Below are 24,959 nucleotides of genomic sequence, written 5' to 3' on the forward strand. Positions count from 1 at the left end.
TATACCTCATTACTCCCTTACCGGAATATTTTTTTATTACACCATAAATAGGGGGAAATATATTCATTACTGAATGGCCAGACCACACCTCCACATCTTTAAATTATTTAGTCAGAAAATTGCACATCTTACAAACACTGTTTTATATGGGGGGGAGGGGTGTGCTACACATGCGCCTTTACTTCACGCCAGCTTGGGCTGTAGATATGCACATACAACCCATTTTCACATCTCCCGTAATATTTATTACAGAAAAAATAGTTTATTATTTTTATTTTAAGGGGAAGGGGGACGGAGGGAGGGAGAAAAATATCATATATAATGGAAGGGAAACCTCTCCCGCAACAGGTGAGAAATTTTTAAATTGTAACCTCTCCAGAGGTTAGCCCTTCCTAAACTAAGCAAAATAAGCAAGAGATGATAATATCATTCATTCCTTCCTGTAACATGGAGAGGTTGCCCCACCCTTTTTGTCAGGTGAAGAAACTGCCTCACCTTTCTCATCAATTACATCTTCAGCATTACCTCTTCTTCGTCTCACAAACACAAGCACCACGGCTGTAATAATCGCGAGGATAGCGACAGGTATGAGAACGGCCATAAGTATTACCTTGCTTTCCTTGATCTTACTGCTCAGTGCTGATCTATCACTAGTCTCCAGGAGGTCACCGAAGTCCGCATCAGCTCCAACGACCTCTGGTTCGGTTCCACTTGTTGTTCCTGTTCCTGTTCCTGTTGATATTGTTGTTGATGTTCCTCCTGTTGTTTCTGTTGCCCCACTCTCTCCAGTTGAAGTGCCAATCCCTCGCTGTGTGGTTTCGGGAGCGGCACCTCCAGGGTTAGTGAATTTTGCACCCTTTCTGCTTGCTTCCTTGGCTTCGACCAAAACTTCGCTGAGTGGCTTGCCTGCACTCAGCCCACTATGGACAGCGTACGCTGCATTGTAAAAGCCAGATACATCATCATGAGTCTTTTTACCTTGTTCGTGTGACTCTTCTAGTTCTTCCATTTTTTTCACAGCTGAGTCGTAGTCGCTTTTCCATTTCTCGTAGTCAGCACTTATTTTTTTCGGTTTCTTCTTCTCCCAATCCTCTAAGGCTTGTTTCATCGTCCCTGCGGATACATGTAAGTAAAAGAGAGCCGTATAGCCCGTTGCTTCGCAATCAATGGTATTCCTTCCCGTCCCTGAATAATGGGTTTTGAACGTAATACCTTCACAGCTAGTGCTCTGTGCATTTTCTCCCCTCTTCCCGCAGTACCACTCTAAAACTAGATGAAGTCCACTGGAATTTTGACCCTCATCATCAAGTCCCCATCCTCGCGCCCTCTTTGCTGCCTCGGTCACAGCCTGGCAGTGTTTTTTTGCTTCATCGCCCCATTTTTTAGCTTCTGGCAGCTTCTCCTTTAATTTATCCTTTGCCTTTTCGTATATGTCCTTCACTTTTTTAGTATCAGCATCCGAAAGCTTCGAATAGCCATCGTTACTGTGTGCAGGGTCTTGTAGCGTCTGTAACCAACTGTCCAAGCTGTCCAACCAGAGCTTCAATCCATGTGCAAAGCCTTCAGTATCCCGTCCAATCTTATCTGCTTTTTTATCTCCGACAGTTTTAGCAAGATCCGTCAGCTTACATAGCGCCAACGCACCATCTCTGTTCAACTTTGCATTCGAGTTCGCTACCACCACTCGTAGCAGTAAACCTGCAAAGGTAACCGCAACCAAGGAATACCTTATCATATTTCCCTTGTATCAAACTTCGCTTTTTTAGTTTATATATATTTTCGCAAGCCAGTTCACTTTCCCATATAAATGCAATTATGCACACAAAGAAAAACAGGCGATATTCATAGAATCATCGGCAAACATTATTGTAACTTTAGCAATACAACCGCAGTTATCATCTTTACTCCCACTTCATAATCATATTATCTTACAAAAGCAATCACATGATTCCAACAGTAATAACTTTCCACTCTCAGATATCCTATTGATATCCTTGTTTTTTAGTTTTGCTGAAGGATAAAATAAATATTCTGCCACACCAACTTATAGTTGCTTATGGTTTCTCTTATTTCCAATTCCATGGGAGGTGAGTACACATATGCATATATCATGTATGAAAAAAGTATTTCCTTTTGATATGATGATTACTGGGTATGAACAAACAAATAGTAACATTCATAAATTAGCTACCTAACAACTTGTTCATTATGAGTTGAGTGGGAGGTGTCATTGTCACCGCTACGTTTTGAATAGTATTCTGTTTCACTGATAACTTCCACCCTGTAGTTGAATAATTTCAGCCTCTCCTGTGTAACCACACTATCAGAAATCACAATACTCTTCAGCACCCTACAATATCTCAAAAATCTCAAATCCTCCAGTTTTTCACAACACTTAACATTCAGCTTTTCCAACCTCGTGTCTTCATATCTGTGTATTCCCGTTATCTCTCGCAGGTTTCGACACCCGGATAAATTCAATTCCCGCAATTCCTTCACATGCTTTAGTCCTCTTACCTTCTGTAAGCCGATACATTCACGAATATCAATAACCTCCATCTTTACACATCCACCCACGTATACATCTTCCAACGCTTTACACTTTTCAATGGACAGTTTGAGAAGATTATCTGCTTCACGCACATCAACATTACGCAAGAGCTCACACTCATCAATTCGAATTTCCCTTATACTCTCATGATATCTGAACATACTAAAACTTTTAATACTGCCACAATTACTCACAAGAAAGCTCTTCAAGGCTTTACATTGCCCCAAGCCCTTTAACCTGCCTATACCCTGACAGTGCTTGAGTTTTACACTTTCTAACGCTTTGCAGTGCTTCAGAGGTTCTAATTCAGAAACTGTGCGACAGTCTGTAACCGTTATTTTCTGTAAACCATATAACTGTTCCACTCCTTTAAAGGTTTTGAACTCATCACATTGTTTTATATCCAGGCTTTTGGTGGCGGTGAATTCACGGGAAAGTATCACCAAGTTTTTTAAACCCCTAAATTTCGCAATCTTTAGAGTTTCTTGGAAATAACTATACGGAACTTCCGTTTCTTCTCTCGCCCTCTTCGCCACAATGTTCATTTTGCCTTTGTCTTGGTAGTAATCAGGGAGAAAAAAAAGATGTCATGCACACATTTTCTGACGCATGAGTATATCTGCATCGGAAAATCGATAGATTCCTATACGTTAGTATTAGTATTATTATTATTTTTCAGAAAAAAAATATATATAGTTACGTTCGTGATATGGAGGAGAACAGCGGGAAGGAAACTATAAAGTACCTCCTTCCATCCAAATGAGGGGAAAAAAGTGCGGGGGCGACAATTTTGTCGCCACTACTTGTGGTTTCTAATTGGTTTCGTTACGTCTAACACTAACTAACTGATTAACCGTTTGTGCATTAATGCGGTGCCCTTCATATTTAACTTACGTAAGGTCGAACAACACGACATCCACACATATTTGTAAACAATTTAAATATTTGTTTATATATTCCATCGCTCGCTCACGACTGGCAGTCTGTTTAGTGAACAACTTAAACTCGGTTACCGACCCACTTGTTTCATCTGCCTCTTTTTTGTTTTTTTTTTTCTCCTTTGGTTACGGTCTCTGCTTCACACTTAGGGATTGGCATGTGGGCGTAAGCGCGTGCATATATTTGGAATAATAAAAAAAAAAAAAAGATGGGTCATTGGGTTCCATTAGATGAGACATGCGGCCAAACCAAAACCGAATATTCCCACAAAATATGACACACCGGTGCCAAACATCTCCGCGGCATTTGTTATTGCGGTCTGTTGTGCATGAAAATCATTGGCTTCGCACATCTGTTGGTTACTTTTCATGTGGCACGAGCGAATTGTGTGTGACAATTAGGGGGAGAAAAAAAAAAAAGAGAGAACCAAATCTCCAACGCCGTTTAAATTTTTGCCCTGAAAGAAATGGTTCATAAATGTGAAATGGCTAAAAGCAAAACGAGGATTCCAATTTACGCGGTATATGCTGCACGGAGGAACAAGGAAACAAACCCGCATTAATTTGTGGGTAAGTCGGCGAGCCCTCAGTTTGCAACAATCATGAATTAAATTGAAGTGAAGTCCAAACATTTGTAGAAGGAAAGAAAATGGAAAAAATTAAAAAAAAAAACACGTCATTACAAGAGACAATGACAGCTGTGACAACATAATGCTTTCGATGATACGCCAACTTCTTTCAAAAATAACTATCGAGCTCACTCAATTTCATCCAAATTTTAAATGCCAGAGGTGATACCAACGGCAGCACGCACACGCGTAGCTTTCCAACGTGCCCTCCGCGGAATCATTATTTCACGTCGACGATAAACTTTCACATCTGCAATAGTTACGTGGCGCCACAACTTCTTTTTTTTTAAAAATATAAAAAAACCCAACAACACAACTTTCACTGCAGAGAAGAGGACGATGTCACGTGTTTATCTTTCCCAATGTATTAGATTTAAAGCGGAAGGAACATATGTGCTGCGCGTTGTAGTGGATACGGTATCATTAAAATAATGAATACAACATTGGATTTGTCTACCTGCATGACGAAGTGGGGAAGGGGAAGGGAGGGGAGAAAATAAGAAAGCAACAAAATAAAAAGGAGAGAAATATATATTTGCGTGTATGTGTATGTGTGTAGCGGAAACAATCCCCGCAAAGTAAATGCGCTTGTGCAAACAAAATAGAAGGGACGGTTAGTGACCACACGTGTGTGCGTATGGGGACAATGAATATAAAACACAGGACCGGAGATATACACGAAAGAAACCAAAGAAACAAACAAACAAACGGGAATTTTAAAAAGAAAAACCAAGAGAACAAATACATGTGAGCCCGCACCCAGGTTAATGAAGAAAGGGTGGAAGAAAAGAGGGAAGTCAAGAAATAAAAGGGGTAAGGAGCGTATAGCGAAATAAAGAGGGGAGAACATACGTGAAGATTATCATTCGATATATCTACCCCGTTACACTATGATGCCCGAGCCCGCAAGCGCGCCCCACGGAAACAAAGAGAGAGAAAAGCGCACGATATAAGGCACGGGGTTTGAAACAAATATATATACGAAAAGAAAAAGGGAAAGGGAGATGTGATGCTCTTGTCAACCCCCATCTCCTTACCTTTTGTTGGTTACTGCGTAAAGACGAAGTTTAGTGGGCAAGAATAAGATAATATATAATGGTAAAAACACGTTAAACTAAAGGGATGCCATAATGGCTATGGTAACAAAAAATTCGGAGGGTTAGGGTTAGCCGCGCGTACGGCGGACTCAGGGTTGGGAACAAGCAGGGAACAAATGCAAAGCTTAGCCGAGCAGTGAATAAACCAAATCACCTGTAAACATTGTCATAACGTTACCGTAAAGCCATCAGTATCGCTCAACTGCCCAGTGGCGATACTTGTGCTGCGTCCCGTGGATTGAGAGACCACGGTGTGATCTATGACCTTTCCAACCTTCGCAGCAACAATATGTATGACTTGCCTACAGTAGTCATCGCTCCATACGAATCCTGCCTCGGGTGGCAACGCAACACGCCACCGTTCGCAAAAGGGCATCAGTGCTTTCCGTCGTTGTGCGGCTGTAAACGTGCCCAGTAGGGCATTGAGGGAGTCGACAATAGTTTGGGCTGAACGCGTTATTGCATTGCCTGAGAGACCGCGTTCGCCGCTGGAAATAGAGCCTTCAGAGCTATCCCCGAAGACACAAGTGTCCTTATCGATATCCAGCGCTGCAAAGATCCTTCCCGGCACAGCATTCAGTTGCCATATTTCCACAGGTGCGTTCACACCGCGAAGTTCAACGGGAGCAAGTGCGGTGACATCAATTTGCTCACGCTCCTCAGCTGAAAGTGACATGTATGTCGCACGTGTCATTAACACCTGCCCACCATCTGCCACACCTTCCGTCCGCGCTGCCATGTTTGATGTGTGCCCGTAGTAGTCATATCCTTTAGTAACCTCATCATTCCGAATTTCGCATAACCCGGTGTGAATCCCAACACGCACACGCAGGCCACTCCACAGCTGGTCGTACACGTTAGGATCCAGATGTGCGGACGGCGGAGTATACCCCTCTTCTTCTTCAGCTCGCCGCCGCTCCATATCTCGGTAGAGCTCATCGAACGCGGTCGTTCCCCAGTTGTGGTGCAAGAATGTCCGTTGCAGATCATGTGCAAGCTGTACGGCAGCGAAGGGGTCCTTGCAAGCAATCATGAAGGAGTCTCCAACCGTCTTTACCTCATAACAGTTGTATCGCACAATAAGTGACCGAATCAAACGGTGGTGCAGGTCAACAGCATCGGGCATCAACTCGGGGTATGCCGACCACTGCGCAGTGCTGCTTTCAATGTCTGTGAAAACAAGCGTCACAGGATCTGACAGTTCCTTCGGCGCATTCCCGTTGTCACGGGCACTACGCTGTGCGAAGTACAATTGACAAACAACTATCGCCACAAACAGAAACACAGTGAAGAGAGAACCAACGACGATGCCTATGAGCGTTGAGCCTGTAGATCCAGCCGCGTTCGGGTCATGATATTGCATCGACGGCGTGACGGGTAGAGCGAGAGCGGGTACAGAGGCATTCAACACACGTGCCATCGACCACACGGAGATGCGGGTTGCTCCATAGTTCACAGCACATCCACCATCGCCAAGACCATCGACATCGTCGTTAACACACTCACCATGGTTGAAAGGGCCATAGTACATATCGCCGGCACTCACACCGATGTTGTTATAGAAAAGATTAATCACCGTCTCCCCGCTCACCTTTTCTATACGCGGAATGATAGTCCGAACTACTCGTGCGGCGGCGAAACCCACCAATGCCAATGGCGTCCACTGCGCTGGGTCTGGAAGCGCGGCGTGAAAGCCCTGTACAATTTCGGATGAGCTGTGGACCTCTGCCCAGTGCGGCAGGTTTGTTGCAATTAGCAGTCGGTTGGCGCTTGAGCTACCGTTGAAAGCTTTCAAAACCTCATCGTATAGAAGCACAACATCGAAGAACGGAACCAGCACATGTACGTCCGGGTTGCGTTCCATGTGTGCCACTACTGAACCAACATCGCTGGCAGTGAGACCAATTATGAACACATTGCCGTAAACAGGAAGTGCACCTTCTATTGTTTCATTGACTCGTGCTGTCACCAGAGAATGCGGCGTCACACCAAATGTCGCGAGCGTCCTTGTCAGTACGTCCCCGATTGCATTAGAGTCCTCCCCCCGAATGACGGCCCGCACGCCGCTGCCGCTGCTGCTCGAAATGTATGCCGCCAACACGAACAGTTGTTGCTCAAGTGTAGGCGACAAATGGATCACATTCTTCATACGGCGATTTAGCTGTGGGGTGAGGGGCACGGGATCAATGAACGCCAAACCCGGCGTCCGCATTATTGTAGGATGCACTACGCCAAATACGGCTGTAACTGTCCTGGTATTCAACTCTTGCTGCAAGCTACCAGTCAGCCCATCTGAAAGTGCGGGAAGCGTATGCATAAATACCCTATTCGACTGCTCATGATGCCCCCTACTAACGCTGACCGATGCCGCATTGCGCATAATTGTCGCCGCCCTTAATGCAATGGGGTCATCTAATGTTAGGATGAAAAGACCGATTAGCGGAGCGTGCAACCCACCGGAATCACTGTAGCACCCTGATACGTCGCGCGTGATTAGCCCATCCGCCAAGGGCGAAAGGTTACCGTTCTCTTCCAACCTGTTCATGTAAATCACATGCCCACCCTGGTTACAACGGCATGTAGCGCCCTGAGCAGCTGCGGAGCCTGTGCATTCGCCACCGTAGTCACCAATGACGAGGTCATCAATCACGTACCGGCGCTGATTGTACAGCGATTTTTTAAATTCTTCCCTGCTCGTTAGCCACTCGCGATTGCTTAGCGCTTGCAGCAGTGCCTCACCGGCAACCCATCCAAGCACCGCCAGCTTCCCAGTGGTGGCATGCTTGAGAAAATGGTCTTCACCACCGGGGCTACTTTCGTTCTTTTGCGCCTTTAGATATGACCTCATTTCCTTCTGAAACCGTCGTACGGCATGGTGTTTGACGTCGGTTGCGAGCGGGTTTGTTCCCGTGATAATAACTTGACCTGACGCAAAGGCGACCTTTCCACTTCGACGGAGTTCTTCAGCTATGATGCTAATAGCTGGCTGCAGCGCAGATGGGGCCAGGATGTACATGTCTTTTGTGCGTTCGTCCGAAGGCACCGCCAAAAGAAACTTGAACGTATCTGTGTTGGGAGGCCCTAATACAAGCACACCCTGCGGATGCAAGGAAGCGAATCGACTCCACATCGCATTGAAGACTTCACCGCTAGCCGAACCATAATCGGAACTTTCTAGCGCAAAAACTCCGCAGAGATCACGCCCCATTCTTGACATCAGCCTCATCGTGAGTTCATACTGTACCTCACCATAAGAGGTATTGTGCAAATGCATTAAACCCAATCGAAGTGGTCGTAGTTGACTCAGTGCGTAGTAAATGAGGGCGATGAGTTCGGCAACAGGATCGGCTCCAAGGAAGTACAAATGCGGTGTCCACTTGCGGAGCCCGCTTGACCCAGTAACTGGGGCGAAGGCAATTACATTGTGCTTTTCGAGTAGAGGTGTCACGGCTAAGACATCACGGTCACTCAACGGCCCGAGCAGCACCAGCAATTCCGATTTGTTTGAAAGTTTCTTGTCAAGCGCATCAATGCTTTGATTACCATAAGATCCCCAGCTTACAGGAACAACGTGCACATTTCGCGCTGCGGTCCAATTACGTGCAGCGAGCGAGCTGTTGAAACCAGAAATGATGGCATCACCAATTGGTGAGGGAGCACGGAGGCCACGCATAAGGCACAGCACAGTCACTGTAACGTTATCTCCCGAATGCACGGAAGCCCGCAGTGGCATCGGAAGCAACATCAACAGCGAAAACATAAACAATGGCACCCACAACCTTGGGACTCTTGAGTTATCCTTCCCTTCACAGCGAAGGCCAACACCAACACCATTGGCGCTCCCTTTAACGTGGACGGACTTTTCTCCTCCTCTTTTTCTCCATTTGTTCCCGAGTAAACTCGTCCTGTCGTTCATAATATCAGCAAATGGCTCAAATGGATCTGCAGTCTAAGTGTAAGCAGAAGGTGGCGGTCTAAGAAAGTGAACAAAAAAAAAGAAGAAAAAAAAGGGGAAATGGAAATGCGTTGTGACGTTGGGTAGTGAAGTTCAGACATGGGCTGCGACTGTGGGTGAATTCGCGACCACATTATTTTCTTCATCCCTCCCCTTCATTGTGGTAAAACCAATGCAAAAAAGGGGGAAAGTGAAGAGTGGAGAAGGAATTCGAGTTAAGGGTATGTGCGCAATAGGCAAAAATAGCACAAATAACAATAATAAAGCGTGGTGGTCATATACATTTGCACACGACCACGTGCCCCTAAAGTCTCGGCGACTTTCCCCTGTGATACGTACATGGCATGGTGGTGGTAATGGAAAGGAATAATCAAACGGGGACCGCGTTAGAAGCTTCTCACACACATCGTTTCATTGGTTTCCAAAGGTGCAAACTGTGTGCGTGACAGCCGATATTATGTGGAAGAACTCTTTGCGTGACTGTCCACATTTCCATAAACTACCTGGTCTGTTGAGCGGTACGACGGGGAAAAAGATGAAAATTTACCGACCAACGTTACTTTCCTTCATAAGGGCGAAGAGGCGCCTCCTGGCTCCACGCAGCATAGAAATACGCTACCAGGTCAGTGCACACATATATACACATAAACACGCAAATATTTACTTACCTTCCCCTCACAGATATATGCATATGTATTATATATATATATTCTTTTTCTTAATAATTTAAAAAAAAAAGGTCTCTCTTCCCCTTCTCCCCAAAAGACATTTAGTAGTGTAAATTTGGCTCTCCGTGTGCCTGTCTGGCTACCTCCCACTTTTCCTTCCTCTGAACAATGCGGTTGCCGCTTCATTTCATTTGATTTCCCCTTGTTTCCCTTTCTCTCTCTCTCTCTCTCTACACATTATCATGGGAATCGATTTCGTTCTTTCTGCTAACGAGGAGTGGAAAAGAAAGGACACGCACACACACAGAGGCATCTGCAAAACAATATTAACGAAATCTCCATGGAAAGCTGGGGCCGACGATTCCAAACCCCAATACATTCGCACGACGTGAACAACGAAAAATCAAAAAAAATCGAAAAAAAAAGAAGTACGACCATCGCCGGAAAATAGTTGTATGAGAAACCATTGAGTGAAAAGAGCATGGCTCCGACGCTCAGCAAAGTTTGTCAGTGCCACACCGTTAATGAATTGGAAAGAAGAGGGAAAGAACGTGAGGAAAACCCTAACATTCTGCTGTGCTCCCCCCGCACCCGCATCCACTAACCGGAGTGGCTAATGTCAATGGTGGGGTGGGGGAGGGGGGAGTGGGGAAGCTCTACCTTACGATGCTCCATTCTTTACAAAGAAATTCCGAATGAATGCGACTGCCTCGTCCACAGAGTCGGTGAAGCAAAGCGAGTCAACCTCCTCCTTTGATATGGTTCCGAACTCAGCAAGCGCTTCCCAGTTCACCACTGTCTTCCAAAATTTGGTGCAGAAGAGAACAATGGGAAACTCAGGAATCTTCCGCGTCTGCCGCAGCGTCAACAGTTCGAAAACCTCATCCATCGTTCCGAATCCCCCGGGCGCGATGACGATCGCACGGCAGGAGTACATCATCCAGAACTTGCGAGTGAAGAAATAATGGAATGTGAATGCCAGACCTGCCGTCACATATCGGTTGAGCCCTGCTTCAAAGGGAAGCGATATGCCCATTCCCATCGTCAGCGCACCCGGAACAGAAGATGCGCCCTTGTTTGCAGCCTCCATGAAACCAGGTCCCCCGCCAGTGGTGACTACCAAATCGTGAAACAAATCCGCTTCCGCATCCACGTCAGCTTCTTTGTTAACTGCGCTCAAACTTGGCCGGAAATAGTCCGGGAGGCGAGAGAAGGAGGCATTAATCAACTCCTTCTCCTTGAGGGAGAACTCGGCAATACGTTTCGACAGCTCGGTAACCCTTTCCATCCATTCGCACATCCATTCAATACTTCGCAGGCGCTTCATCTCCGTCTCGATGCGAGTCTTCTCCTGCGGGTCGGTTGCGGATTTGAGGGCAGTCACACGGCTCTCCATGGCAGCTTTGTGTTCTTCTTTCGTCATGGAGCGCGCACTGCCAAACAACAGGACGGTGGAGCGAATGTGATTTTTGCGCAGTCTTGCCGCGGGCTCCTCAAATTCGCACAAGATACGAATAAGGCGACCTTGTGTGCTTCGTAAGAATGCTTCGTTGTTGTACGACTTGACAGCGGGGACGAGTGCCCTCTTTTGTGCATCATCAATTTTCTGCACGTAGGGTGCGGATTCGTCGGTACCGGGCATCTGGCGGCGTTAGTTTGTGTGGCTTCGTCAAAATTAGCTACGGTAGTAAGGTGCAAAATTGGGAGGAAACAGCATAAAAGGAAAGAAAAAAAAAGAGAAAGGAAAAATGATTCAATTATGCATGGTGAAGCAGCATGATTAGTGGGGAAGAACAAAGCAGAATATTTACGTGCATTTTTTCGTTTGTGTGTGTGTGTGTGTGTGTGTGTGTGCACCCATGAAGGAAGACGGGCAATAAGTAAGAGCTCAAATTATTTCTTTGTCCTGCCGCGAACCAGCCGTCTGCTTTTTTTTTTATTTTATTACTGAGCTTCGTACTTTCTCAACTCTCTCAACCACCGCCCTCCTCCACAACGTTCCACACGTGTTTTACACCCCCCCCCTTGTCGTTACTCGACCTTCACACTATAATGAAAGTCATGAGGAAATAAAAAAAAAAAAAAGAAACCTTCATGTCAAAGAATCTCAAAGCAGAATTTCACGGCACCGCAGAGACGGTCTTCACATACTTCTTACACGTGCTGCCAAAACCGGTGCAAATAATAAAAAAGAAAACGACAACAATAATAACAACAATAACAAAAATTCAAACATGAGGGTTTCGCTCCCCCGCCCACTCATACGTAAACGCATAAGAACTATCAGTCCTTATAAACACGCTACTACGACTACGCTTCCGCACTTCCACTTTTTTGTCGTTATAATCAACTACTTTCCAGTGGGCACGGGAGGAAACAAAGGGGAAAGAAAGGTGTCGCTAACAAAACAACAAAAAAAGAAGAAAAAAAAATGGAACAAATATCGAGCACACACAACAAAAGGTGATTATTGCCTTTAGATAGATGACTGTCCTCCCCATTTTTTCCCCCCATCCATCCATCCATCCGGCCCTGAGCACGCGCACACACAAAATATTCAGCAGCATTTCCCTTTTAATTCTTCCGTATGTTAGGCGTTAATTCCTAAACATAAAGATATCCCCCCTCTCCCATTTTACGGTTCCTGGTAACAAAATCATAATAATAATAATAATTATTATTAGTATTATAATGTTGCTTACTATAATTAACGGCCTCTACTTGGACCATCCCTCTTTTGTTTCTTCCCACACCAGGAAATGTAACCCCGTTTGACACCCGTTCAAACAGAGTACTAACACATAAATCATTCGCTACGTACCATTTACCCCAGTATGGCTCAGTTTCCGAGTGCCTTGACAAACATGATATAACTATCCTCTCTTGATCCTCTTCCATCATTATCTTTTAACATTTATCATCAGCATCTTCACTATGGTCGTCGTGCATAACTCATCCCCTTTCTTGCCTTGCCTTCACTTCACTTCATTTGATTTCTTGTTTTTTTTCTTTCATGAGAGGAGAAAGGAAGCGGCTTCCACGCGCGGAACCGAAAGGGTACGCATCATGGGGCTTTTTTTTTTTCAGTATTTAAACACCTGCGACTCCGCGTAGCCCATGTCCTTTAAAAGCCCTTTCAGTGGTCCCTGCTCGGGAGCCATTCCCTCATTGAAAATCTTTTCACCAGCTATTTCCTTTATTAGTTCTGGAGGTCCCGCCACGAGGATTTTCGTGTAACGCTCCCCAGGTTTCGGCATAAAGGCACGAATCATTTCTTCATTAATTTCCCCGATACCGCCCAACCAACGATGTGGTACCTCTTGTAATGCAAGATACATGTTGAAGTTGTTGAACGTCGCCTGCAGGTTCGATAGTTCATTCGCCAAAAGAATGTCACCCCGCTTTTCATTAGCATACACGAGAGACACGTGTGTGTTATCTTTTGGGTTATCTAAAATCTCTCGTAACATTCTATACATGGGTGCTATACCTGTGCCGCTTGCCAGCATGCCTACACTTTTCCACATGTTTGGTTTGTAAAGAATTTTCACAAATGGACCCTTCACATGTAACTCCTCCCCGGGCCGTAGTTGAAAGAGTTCGCCACTCATCTTATCCTTCAGCCTCTTCTTGACCAAAATTTCGAAGCGTCCCTTTGTGTTATTTGGTGTAATGGGTACAAAAGGGTACGTTATTTCACTTCCACTATTATCCTTAATTCGCGCAATGATGCACGCGCCAGGTGGCATATGAAAAGGCGTTTCTGCTGTTTCCAATCCAAAGCAAAGACGGCGCGTGTCAGGTGATTCATATTGCGCTGATATGAGTTTAAAAGCGGAGAATTTATCCGGACTGAAACTTGATGGCTGCTTCGTTGCGCAATCCACTGCTATTCCATTAGAGGGACGTGCGGCATAAAAGACACCTGCAGTGAGGGATGCAGCGAAAGATAAGGCGAGTCGCACCATTATTACTATTATTTTCTTTCTTTTTTTGTAAAAAAGGGAGGGGGATTCTCACCCGCAGCTGCAACTATTCCTATTCCTACTTTATTATTATTATTATTGTTGTTGTTGTTGTTTTCGTTTTTGCATGACGCAACAGTGCAATGAAAACGGGCAAAGGCACAAAACAACGACAACAACACAGGCGGTGCCATTTTTTTTAAATAAATAAAATTGGAGAGAAGTGGAACATCGGGGTAACCGCAAAGAAATATTAGTTAAAGAGATGAGAGGAAAAAATAATAAACTGAGGGGTGGGGTGGGGTGGGGAAAAAAGAAAATAAAGGACAAGGAAGGGGGAAAAAAAATCAAAGGAACCAAAGGGACTACCATAAAGGAAAGAAAGAAAAGGAGGCATGTGGGTGTGCGGGGGAAAAAACAAAACATGGTATCAAAAACATACGTATCCTTTCGGAGGGAAAATAAATAAATAAAATAAAACAACAACAAATTTAGTGCGACATATCCGGATCGTAAAAGCGAAGAAAGAAAAAAAAAAGAAAAGGAGAGGAGAGGAGATGGTTGGGATTAGGACCCGGCTTCCCCCCCTTCCCTTCGGAAGGTGTAGTAAAATGTAAAGATGAGACGCATGGAAGTGGAAGTTCAGATGGTGAGGGCAAAAATAAATAAATAAAAATAAAAATAAAAATATAAAATAAAATAAAGCAGTATTCACCACTTCCATCATGGAGCATAAAAACCAATTAGATACATTTAAATAAATCTAAAGTCAGGAGTCAAATTGCACACATTCCATCATTTTCTTCTCTGAAGGGAGGAAGGGAAGGGGTTTTCTCCCTTGCATGTGCCGTCGTTGTTCACTCTTAACCGAAGAACGGAAGCAAAACAAACAAACAAACACACGCACACACACGCTGAAAACAACAACAACAACTAAAAAAAAAAGTTGACCAAAAATACTACATATTTCACGCTCGAGAGAAGTCCCTGTCCTTATTTTATTTTTTATGTTGTTTCATTTCTCTCCTCCCTTCACTTTTTTTTTCTCTTTCCCCCTTCATCACAAAAACGAGGTGAAGGCAAATATCCGTGGGAATATAATTTGTACGGGGAGGAGAGGAAAGAAAATGAATTAAAAGTAAAATGGGAAATTTCTGGATGCTCCTGCACACACACGCGCGCAAATGCTTCGGACAAACACATACGGAGTTATGCATTTGTACACTTCGTAAACGCTACAAAAATAACAAAAAATGTCAGCAGTAATGATGATAATAATATAATATTATATAAAATAATAATGACAACAGTGGGGGAAAATAATGAACGCTATTAGCGTGTTTTTTTTACGGGTGCAAGCTCACAAACACATGGACACAAGCACACACAAATGTAAATATATATATATATATATATATACATGCATAAATAAAGGCATACGGGGAGAGAACCAAAAACCAAACAAATAGTAATACACTCACTGCTTGGTTTCGTAAATTTGCATTTCCTTAACATCGCGTGCCCGTATACATGTTCATAAATTTGTATTTATAAATGAATAGGTGTTTGTGCATGTTTGTTTGCGCCCGTGTTGCGTAACGCATTTATTATTTTCATCTTTTCCCGAACTGGATAACATTCATTCAAATATTTCACTGTCCTTACGTAATTAAATGAAAAATTCTTCCTCTCCTTTCCTTTATTTTCTTTTTCCTGCTTTTCCTTGCGCTTTTCATCTCCTGTTGTGGCTTTGGCCAATGGCGGCCCACCCACACCAGTGACGCAACATTTAAGCTGCGGCAGAAAAGTCATAAGAAGTGGGAAGAACAAAAACTAAAGAAGCTCCGGGAGAAACCAAAAGTAAACAACAACAACAAAAAAAAAAGAAAAAAGAAAAAAGGGACCACTTAAAAGGAGTCGCCTCTCTTCTTCTTCTTCTCTCCCTTCTTCATCTTTACAAATAAGATAAGGTAATAAAAATAACAATACTAATCAAAAGTAGCAGAGAGTTTTTACACAGCAGAGGGAAACAGACAGAGAATGAGGCAATTTCGTTTTTTTTTTAAACTTTCTTTCTCAACATCATCACTTTTCTGTTTTCCCTTATAAAAGCGGCACAACACGTTTCCCGTGAGACGGAACAGTAACATGTCGTTAAACCGAATACTCAACAATCCCATACGCCAAACCTGCAGTGCAAGTTCTTTCTTATTATGATCATTTATTATTTTTCTTCCCTGCTTCTTTTCTCTCTTCCAACTTCTTTGAATACTGTCAAATGTCCTCACCAAAACAATAATAACAACTACATACGAAAAAAAAATAATAATAATAATAATAGTAATGTAGTAGACAAACAAAAAAAAAAGCGAGTTTAATAATAATAATAATATAAAGAAGAAACGAAGAGCAAACACGTACACATGAAAGCTTCCTAAATAACTTTTCACGCAACATTCATTCACATGTGCTTCATTCGCTTCATCCATTTGCATTCCCCAACCTGCACTCGGTTTAAGCACCTTTTATTTCCGTACCTCATTCAATCTTCAGCACACGCACAAGAAAACCAAAAAAAAAAACCAAAAAAAAAACCAAAAAGAAAATAACACACAGGTAATAAAGACGTGGCCACGGAGGGAAAACAACAACAACAACAACGAAAGAGCGTGAAGTGAAAAATAAATGGAAACAATGGAGCATATGCACACAGTCAAACCTGAAGAAACGGAAAACAACACACACACAAACATAACATGTCCGAGCAAAATAACTAACAAATACATTGCATATATTGCAAGTACATACAAAATTCATTGTAGGGATGAGAAGAATAACAAAACATAAATAAAAACAGAAATAAAAGTAGAACACAAGCGTGGAAATAATAACAAAATTCCTCCCCTTCCGTTCACCTCAAAATGTGGAGTAGTGATGCCCAAAAGGGCTGCATATTTTTAAGTGATGTAAAAAGGAGGGAGAAATGAGCAAATGAAGGAAAAACATGGAAATACGCTGCGTGCACATACGTACACACCCACCCACCCACAGATCTACTTTAGTAGCAGAGCATGATAAAATCTACCAAAAAACAGTAATGAATAACACGACGACCTAAACAAAAAAAAGGAGGAAAAAAAAACAACAACAACAACAACCAGCAGCAATACGAAAAAAAAAAAACTGCTTAAAAGAAAAATGATTAAAAAAATTCGAACCATTTTAATTTCCCCCAAGGGACCGAATCGCAACATGCCATGGAACATCCGCTACGCAGTTGTGATACGCCGGGTAAAGGTTAAAATTGTCTTTTGTCGCGTCCACCACCCGCAGCAACTCGAGAACGGCGGGCCGATCCACCAATCCCGCTTCACACCAGTCGTCAAATTCGTTTTTCAGCGCCTTCAGCCGCGCATTATCGAAGGTTGGGCACTCTGATGTGCCACTGAGGGCCCGCGTGTGGTGCATTACGAGTTCCACAACAGTGGCAGCCTGATATAATGGCGCGGGATGTTGTTTGAGGATTCCGCTCACCACGTAATGAACATCTGCCGTCTCCGCCAACGCATGGGCTCCACTCGCGTTTCCTCCACTGCTTCCATTATTAGTCCCGCATGCGCCAACCGTCATGCACTTCGTGACAAGACCCATAAGCAAAACACCCACCACTCGCATGACAGAAATGAGGGAACTCGTAGTGGAATTCTGACCGGCCGGGGTCTCGAGTGCCAGACGGATCGCCTCATCACGCCACAGTGATGCAGCATCCCCATTTGTAGCATGATCCCACATCTTAACAAACAAAAGCGACTCGGGATCACTGGCAACGCTGGGAAGAGCGAGGCACTCAACTAGTGGAGTCCACTCGGCTTGTGAGTTGTTGCACCGTGGCGGCAACAACGGTGTACGTAGATGGAAACCACTCTGTGCGTCAATCCTCGTCATGGAGGAAACGCACAGAAGGTATGAAAGAAAATGAAAGCGATTCTGTGCAGCCACAAACAACATTTGGGAATCGTCCGCGGGATCGTGCAGGTGGCAGATTATCTCAGCACTCGCCGGGTGGCAGCTCTTCACGAGGTCACTAACGGGTGCTGTGATTCCGCCATTGATGATTAATTCGCGAAGAAGAACGTTGAACATACCACCGTGCATTATCTCCCGCACCACTTCTACATTTGGTAGGCTGTCAGTGATTGGGAGGTGACACTGCCGGATCATTTGCGCGATCTTTTCAAACATCCCTGGGAACGATTCATACTCGTGTTTTTCCATATCAAAGCGAAGCCACTCCAACACGGTAGAAAAGACGGTGCTCGTAGCGTAGGCGTCGTTGCGTATGCTCAGCAAAGCGGAGAGCAGTGCGGCCACTTTTGAGTAGTCTCCATAACATTGTGCATTGTCGCTATTGCCACTTGCTGTTGTCGCAAGCCTCAACCACCAGGTAAGACACATCACCATATTCTTTAAGCCCATGGTGTGCAGTATAGTTGCTGTTGTTTCTTCATCACCAGTTCGAAAGAGAGCCATCAGCTGCATCGTAATTTTCTCAATATTCATCTTCCGTTCGTTCACCATCTTGTCACGCTCCAAGAAGGGTGAACACAAACCGCTGTGCATCGCAGTCCCGCCATTACCTTGATTATTGTGGAAGTGCCCGGAGGAGGAACTTGACAGAGAAAGGTCCGTGCTACTGGCCGCGGGTGATAAAGGACTCTCAGTATATGGGATGTTAGAATTGCCGCTCGCTGCCTTGGCATCCCCGTTCTTGAGGTCAAGTATGTTGGCGGGAGAAAGTTTACAGTACGGGTTGTGGGACACTCGGCGAGACGCGTTCGTCGATTGCTTTGCTGATGACGGGACTGCCGCGCCATTGGACGGTTTCACTTTCGCGGTCTCGTCGCTTCCGCTACGGTTCTCGATGCCGGTTCGGCTCGTATGCTTACCATTGCTGTTGGTTTTCACGGCGTTGCTGACGCCGCCATTATTGTTCTTGTTATTACCGCCGTCCGCACAGCCGTCAGCCACTTTGTTACCGTAACTTGTGCTACCGGGGGTTTGTGTACCGTTTCCATTCTCCTTTCGGAGTGAAACTTCAGCATCAGCACAACATCTCGAACTCATATCACGAAGCCGCGAACCCAACTTCTCAGCTCTTTTCGCAGTGGGTGTTGATGTTGTCGGTGATGCTGGTGCTGCGGGGGCGGGGCCTGGCACTTTCTTCAGCTGTTTTGGCTCCTTCACGTGCGACTGAATCTGCTCCTGCTCCACCCATCCATTTTTACGGTTTAGGTCCCCCAGGTCCATCATAAGAAACCGTACGCGCGGCTTCGGATGCGAGAGCTCGATGGTCTTCGCAATCCCCAACGAGCGGATAAGCAAATTCACCTCACAATCCTTCAGTTGTGCAGCAGTCAGTCGAAGGAGAGTGGTAAAAAGTTCAAAAACATGCTCCTCCTTGGCTGTCGGCGCGTCAGGATTGTAGTCACTGACTAAAATTTGGACGATCTCCGTTACGACACGCCCGGACAGGACACCCACCTTGAAGAGTTCTGCAACAAAGCGAATGTTTCCCACAAGCCGATGCTTCAGGCGGGATCGTTTCATCTCAACTTCCTCTTCATCGAGTGGAGTACCTGTTGTACGATCCACCACATCGTCCCCAGAAAGCTGCAGTGGTTGATGAAACTGAACCTCGCAGAGCTTCACAAGCGTCCGACGGAAGCGGCGTTGGAAGCCCTCATTCCATACCGAGCTGTCGCGTTCCTCTTTCTTCTCTTTGCAAACGTCTTGAGCGAGACGGGCGTAGAGACTAGTGTATGAGGGTTCGCTTACCGCCTTCTCAAATACAATTTTACAAATCTCACTCAACTCATCATCTTCCACCTGACGCAAAGGCAGTAGTTTCAACTCGCTTAACAACGTGTCATACTTCGCTTCTGTAAGGCGGCTTAGGATCGACAAAACCTTGTGGTGTGTAAGGCGGACCGGTTTTGCGCGAGATTTTACTTTAAGACAGGTTCCCATGAGCCCTCGCGCGTCGACTTCCGCCGGCCTGCCTCCAAAGTCACGCAGGGACAATTGCAGATGTGTTGGCACCTTCAGGTATGAACAAGTTACGTATTGCTTAACAGCCCAACAAAGCACACCGTAGGGTGTATGGGCAGCGTCCTTACTAACTGACATGAACATGTCCAGTGGGTATGTTCGTGCCTCCATTGCAGCCTTCGTAAAGGCGCTTGCACGGCGTGTGGCGCAAGTCGCTGTGGGTGCCACAACGGAACTGCTGCACAACACGGTTGGGAATTCCTTTTCGATGTCCGACCCAAATGTGGGTGACTGTCCGAGTGCTGGGGGCGGCAACAAGCGTGGGCCATCCTTTTGACAACTTTGGGGACCTGAACTGGTGCTGTCACAGCCACCATTGGCGTTACTTGGATACCACGGTTGCGCCATCGGTGTTAAAGTGGTTTTTGCCACCGGCCGACTCCTCTTCTGCAGTGTCGGCGGCCGAAACACAGATGGCTTCCACACTTCATTTGTTACAAGGGAGTACAGCCCTGGCGCGGAGCAGTTCATGTTTTACCGACCACTTCTCTTACTTTATTATTATTATTATTTTTTTTTTTTACAGACTCACGCCCACACGAGCACTCTTAGGGATTCTCGAATAACCTATCACTCACTTTCTCTATATTTTCTTGACTTTCGTTTCCCAAGCCAGTGTCGATAGGCTTTCCCCTTAGTTCACACCCCTTTTGCTTCGGTTTTTTTCCTGTTCCTTTCCTTCCCACGAGACGACCTACCTCAGTTGCTGTGTTGTTTTCTTATATCTTTTTTAAAAAAAAATTTAGTGTTCTTTATATTATTTGCGTTATGCGTTACGATTAGTTGCGGCGACGGCTATTTGCGAATCGGTGAAGTACGGAAGGGGCGGAAGAAATAGAGTAAGAAAGGGAAGGAGGGAGAAACAAATTAAGAGCATGTGTCGATAAGACTCCGTTTAGCGACTTGGATGAACAGTGGCAATGGTATATCGACTCCTGGAATGGGAAAACAAGGCAATAAAGCGATAGTTAACACCTAGAGAGGAGAGACAAGCACACTATGAGTAATCGCAACAATACATCCGGGATGTCCAAACACAAAAACATGGATAGTCGAAAAGGCAGGCCGACAACGGCAACGCGCTGATATATATATATATATATATAGTTGCCCCGCGTAGACAGAAATTATTGACTCCCTCCCCCCCAAAAAAAGGGAGTGACTTTGAAAGTAACAAGCACCAACCAGAACGATGAGTATGGAAGGCTATGGTATGACTTCGTGTGGCCAGAGACATGGGAGGCTACCAGACCCCGTGGTGGGAAACCTGAAACAATTTCCTTTCTTTATGTGCAACTCTAAGATATTCGTCAGCGCCTTTACGGTGTTATCTTCTTAGACCTCCTTCTCTATACCAATGCCGTCGACTTCCACCCCGCAGAATTACTACGCACTGGTTGGCGACTGCGGAAACAGGGCTTCTACACGACTTGCTGCAAGTCTCAACTTTTCTTGTAAGTAACTTAAGCCTTCGTCCTGGTTCTGCAGCGGGCGTTTCTCACCCTTCGCCTGCGCTTTTCTGTTTTCACACTGAGCCTCTTCAAGCAACTGACGAATTATGTCATCACCCAGTGGGGGTGGGACTTCCTTCGACCACTCTGGCCTCGGAATACCAACAAGATGCTCCACACCCGCTGTGGGGCATAATGCCTCAAGCCTCTGCAGCCGCTGAAGAGCAGAGAGTTCAGTATTAATGGATTTTAGGCGGACCTGCAGCACTCGTTGGTCACGCGCCTCCCGCATGTAGGAGTTTCCAATTGCCTTCACGGATACCGTCGATGTTGTATCCCCTGTACTTGGGCGGCCAAACGGTATATCATCCTCAGTGTCATCACCGTCGAATTCGGCGCTTCCCTTCTGGTAGTTCAAAGGGCCGCGGACCTCACGAAACCATCTAAGCCGCTCCTCCAGGGCTTCAGCCCGCTCCGTGTCCATGTCATACGGTGACGGCTCATTTGTGAAGTCCGTTTTGAGCAACTCCATTACCCGACGGTCCTCTTCTGCCGTAAGACCAATTCCACGGACAAACGGTTTAGCAGCTTTTTTGAACCTAACAATACGACCACCCCGGGACCTCGAGGATGCCGACTTCTCCGTTGCGCTCGCCGCCCTAACACTCTCGACGGGAGTCCGACCTTGAATTGCCGCACTCTCCTCTCCTCCTTCTTCCTCTTCCTCTTCCTCTTCCTCTTCCTCGACATCTTCATCACCCCCTTCGTCTTCCGCGTTTACTGGAACAAGCAACTTACCGTCCTTATCCGTGTATATACGGTACTCTACACCATCGTCGTCCATTACATTCACAAATGGATCTGCGTCACCTCCAACCTTCTCTGCTTCGGTCTTAACCTCCGCATTCTCTTCGCAACCCGCAGCTTTTCCACTAGGCATGTTCCGTCCCTGTCCTTGTCCGTGCAGGTGCTTGACGAAGGTGGCAGAGTTCGCCTCCAGAAAGTGCAGCAACCGACTGTCACGGAGGCGTTCAAGGTCCTCTTTGGTAAGTGTGATATGCTGACCACCATTGACAAGCGTGACGCTCTTCTGAAGAAGTTGCTCGGCTCTCGCTAGCGAAGACAACGAAAGCGACGGGGCCACTGACACGGTGGTAGCAGTGGTGGTGTTCATGACACTCACAAAATCATCCCCGCTGCTACTGTCACAGGCGGTGAAATCTAACGTTTCAGTACCATCACCTTCCATTTGTGTGAGAAGTAGGCGGTTGGTGAGGGCCTGCATAAACACACGGGAGGTCGTCGATCCCCGCTGCAACTCGATGGCATCGTCATCCTGATCAGATATCGGGCTTTCGACATCCCTAATATCAAAAACATCTCCGCTACTATTGATGGGGCTTTGAATACCGCTGTCACTGCTCCCGCCCCCTCCATAATTGTCACTCGAAGAGCGAGATGTGACGCAGCCGGCGTCTGACATAATGCCTTTATGTGATACGGTGGCAGAACAACAAACAGACAAACACACATGCACATACATATATAAAAAAAAGATGATTTCCATATGCTTTCGATAACCTGAAGCTGTGGGCAGTGAAGCACATGTGCCCCCACCAACATCCGGTAGGCAATGAAAATATCCATCAATGGATGGACCAGTACACTTTCAACAGCAAACGAATGTTAATTCGGAGAGTGAAACTCACACAGGAAACATAAATGAGCCAATAAATGGCATTACATGAGCACAGGTGCACACACCAAAGCATACAGCACCAACTGGAAAAAAAAGGATAGAAAAAGATGGACGCTAAGTTTTCTATTACGTCCCATGTACAGCATGAGGGCTTTTCGTTCCTCACACACGCGCACAGATGCCGCGCTTTCCCAGACAGACAGTCCTCTCCAGCCCACGCTTATGACTGATAGCGGTTACAGCGTACATTTAGTTAGGTGGGGAAATGCGTAGGGAAAGATCATTTGCATGAAACCCGGGTCAGCGATTTAAAAAAAAAGAAAAAAAAAATAAGGTACACGAAAAGGGTTACGCTGCTGGTACGTTACCAGTGACCGCGTTGACACTCAGACACACACGTGTAGAAGCTCCCGATTTGAATCCTGATCCCCATTTTTATGAATTGTTTACTCGCAGAACACAAAAATGTGTAAGGCATTTGATGACCTCGCGTACATGCCTCCAATCCATGAAGAGATCAAAATTACATGGACACACTGCTACCTACATCAGACCAGACTTTCAAGAAGGTGGGAAACACCCAAGGTAAGGTTCAGCACAAAGGTTAAAGGATAACCAACTTACACAGAAAAATATGCAATGTAGGTAGAAACGGCGAGAACGTGGGGTAGAAAAAAAATATAAAAGACTGTGCCGGCGGCAAGAATATCACTGCACTCATTTGTTTGCTTTCATCAAAGCAAATCCATCTCGACTGCATCAGCTCGTTCCACTGTATGTCGGTGATTCCCCCGTATACCAATCAGGGAAGCCTGTCTGATCTTCTGCCTTCTCCCGCAGCTGCCGTACACTGTCGTTAGCGGTTTCCTTCACCTCCACTTGATACCTCGTCCCTACAGCACTTTGCTCTCCATCCTCCGAGAGCATACTCGCTAATGCATCCGCTGACAGCGACTCTTCTTCTGTGTTTGAGCCCACAGCTTCCGAAGTCGCAGGGCTGGACGCCTCCTTATTGACGTGTGGTTGTGTACGAGACACAATTGCTGTGAGCTTAGCACCAGACTGCGTGGTTTCTCCCTGTTCCTTTGCAAGGAGCGAGACCTGATGCGGTGTGAGCTGCTCCTTGTGCAACTTAGCCAACACGCCCAGAACAACTGTGGCCTCGCGCATTGTAATAAAACGGCCCGTTAGCTTTGCTTCCTCTGCTTGTATAGCTGCCACACGTTTCTTCACCGCCAACCCACTGTAAAACCCCTGTAATACCTTTCTTATAGCTTCGCCGTGGTCAACACCCCTACGTTTAAGTTCATAGTATTCCTTCTCCATTGTGTCCAAAGGTTTTCGCACCCAGAATATGTTGTAATACCGCATGCCCTCCGACGCGACAAGGCGGCTCTTCCGAGCCAATTCGTCTCGAAGGGCCACACGCTCTGGGCTAAGTGTGCTTGTGTCGTCTTGTGTCGGTTCACTTGCATTGTGGGGGTTAAGGGTTTTTTCCTGCTGAAAGTTGTGGTTAATGGGTGGGAACATGCGGAAATGGTTGTACCATTCGGGTGGAATGTAAAAACCAGTGCCAACGAGGCGCCCCATGCGCTTCATATGTTCCCATGGCTCGTACTTTTCATTCCATGTGTCGAAACGGGGGGCAACACCCATGTTTTTTGGCATCTTGTACCGCCGCACTACACATTGTCGCATGGATGTAAACCCCTATGTGAATATGCGTTAATGTTACACCCAACTGTCCACGGGATTATATACACGTGTCTTCCCTTTGTAGCGAACGAGAGGAAATTAATAATAACGGCGGTGGCAAGGGGAAGAACCTGAGAGGGGAACTAGTCGTTTGTGCATGCACTATCACACATACGCGGGCGAGAGGGGGATGTGACAAAACA

General features: G+C 45.7%; 9 protein-coding genes across 9 annotated transcripts, besides 26 other annotated features; all 9 read right to left on the reverse strand.

Annotated features, from left to right (window-relative positions):
* Positions 1–24,959: part of a sequence feature (sequence corresponds to BAC RPCI93-30H13) that runs on past both edges of the window.
* Positions 238–280: a sequence feature (AT_rich).
* Tb927.5.1430 (65 kDa invariant surface glycoprotein, putative) lies at positions 431–1,735 on the reverse strand (the record flags this gene model as incomplete). Its single annotated transcript, XM_839724.1, has 1 exon — positions 431–1,735. The coding sequence occupies one exon, from the start codon at positions 1,733–1,735 to the stop codon at positions 431–433; it is 1,305 nt and encodes a 434-aa protein (XP_844817.1).
* Positions 712–774: a microsatellite.
* On the reverse strand, positions 2,188–3,096 carry Tb927.5.1440 (hypothetical protein; the record flags this gene model as incomplete). Its single annotated transcript, XM_839725.1, has 1 exon — positions 2,188–3,096. One exon carries the CDS (start codon positions 3,094–3,096, stop codon positions 2,188–2,190), a length of 909 nt encoding a protein of 302 aa, XP_844818.1.
* Positions 3,212–3,246: a sequence feature (AT_rich).
* Positions 4,398–4,421: a sequence feature (AT_rich).
* On the reverse strand, positions 5,382–9,131 carry Tb927.5.1450 (receptor-type adenylate cyclase GRESAG 4, putative; the record flags this gene model as incomplete). The annotated part of the gene is made up of 1 exon (XM_839726.1): positions 5,382–9,131. One exon carries the CDS (start codon positions 9,129–9,131, stop codon positions 5,382–5,384), a length of 3,750 nt encoding a protein of 1,249 aa, XP_844819.1.
* Positions 9,865–9,908: a sequence feature (AT_rich).
* Positions 10,046–10,070: a microsatellite.
* Positions 10,500–11,480, reverse strand: Tb927.5.1460 (hypothetical protein, conserved; the record flags this gene model as incomplete). The annotated part of the gene is made up of 1 exon (XM_839727.1): positions 10,500–11,480. One exon carries the CDS (start codon positions 11,478–11,480, stop codon positions 10,500–10,502), a length of 981 nt encoding a protein of 326 aa, XP_844820.1.
* Positions 11,665–11,692: a microsatellite.
* Positions 12,019–12,073: a sequence feature (A-rich).
* Positions 12,497–12,531: a sequence feature (AT_rich).
* On the reverse strand, positions 12,922–13,806 carry Tb927.5.1470 (NADH-cytochrome b5 reductase, putative; the record flags this gene model as incomplete). The annotated part of the gene is made up of 1 exon (XM_839728.1): positions 12,922–13,806. One exon carries the CDS (start codon positions 13,804–13,806, stop codon positions 12,922–12,924), a length of 885 nt encoding a protein of 294 aa, XP_844821.1.
* Positions 13,888–13,929: a microsatellite.
* Positions 13,996–14,018: a sequence feature (AT_rich).
* Positions 14,262–14,283: a sequence feature (AT_rich).
* Positions 14,318–14,361: a sequence feature (A-rich).
* Positions 14,461–14,503: a microsatellite.
* Positions 15,041–15,114: a microsatellite.
* Positions 15,200–15,234: a microsatellite.
* Positions 15,488–15,544: a sequence feature (CT-rich).
* Positions 15,660–15,702: a sequence feature (A-rich).
* On the reverse strand, positions 15,816–16,298 carry Tb927.5.1480 (hypothetical protein; the record flags this gene model as incomplete). The annotated part of the gene is made up of 1 exon (XM_839729.1): positions 15,816–16,298. The coding sequence occupies one exon, from the start codon at positions 16,296–16,298 to the stop codon at positions 15,816–15,818; it is 483 nt and encodes a 160-aa protein (XP_844822.1).
* Positions 16,125–16,148: a microsatellite.
* Positions 16,177–16,199: a sequence feature (AT_rich).
* Positions 16,366–16,412: a sequence feature (A-rich).
* Positions 16,633–16,699: a sequence feature (A-rich).
* Tb927.5.1490 (hypothetical protein, conserved) lies at positions 17,026–20,382 on the reverse strand (the record flags this gene model as incomplete). The annotated part of the gene is made up of 1 exon (XM_839730.1): positions 17,026–20,382. The coding sequence occupies one exon, from the start codon at positions 20,380–20,382 to the stop codon at positions 17,026–17,028; it is 3,357 nt and encodes a 1,118-aa protein (XP_844823.1).
* Positions 20,406–20,434: a sequence feature (AT_rich).
* Positions 20,997–21,017: a microsatellite.
* On the reverse strand, positions 21,298–22,845 carry Tb927.5.1500 (hypothetical protein, conserved; the record flags this gene model as incomplete). Its single annotated transcript, XM_839731.1, has 1 exon — positions 21,298–22,845. One exon carries the CDS (start codon positions 22,843–22,845, stop codon positions 21,298–21,300), a length of 1,548 nt encoding a protein of 515 aa, XP_844824.1.
* Positions 22,063–22,135: a sequence feature (CT-rich).
* On the reverse strand, positions 23,821–24,759 carry Tb927.5.1510 (hypothetical protein, conserved; the record flags this gene model as incomplete). Its single annotated transcript, XM_839732.1, has 1 exon — positions 23,821–24,759. One exon carries the CDS (start codon positions 24,757–24,759, stop codon positions 23,821–23,823), a length of 939 nt encoding a protein of 312 aa, XP_844825.1.

This window comes from Trypanosoma brucei, chromosome 5, assembly GCF_000002445.2.
Source record: "Trypanosoma brucei brucei TREU927 chromosome 5, complete sequence".
Taxonomy (NCBI): Eukaryota; Euglenozoa; class Kinetoplastea; order Trypanosomatida; family Trypanosomatidae; genus Trypanosoma; species Trypanosoma brucei.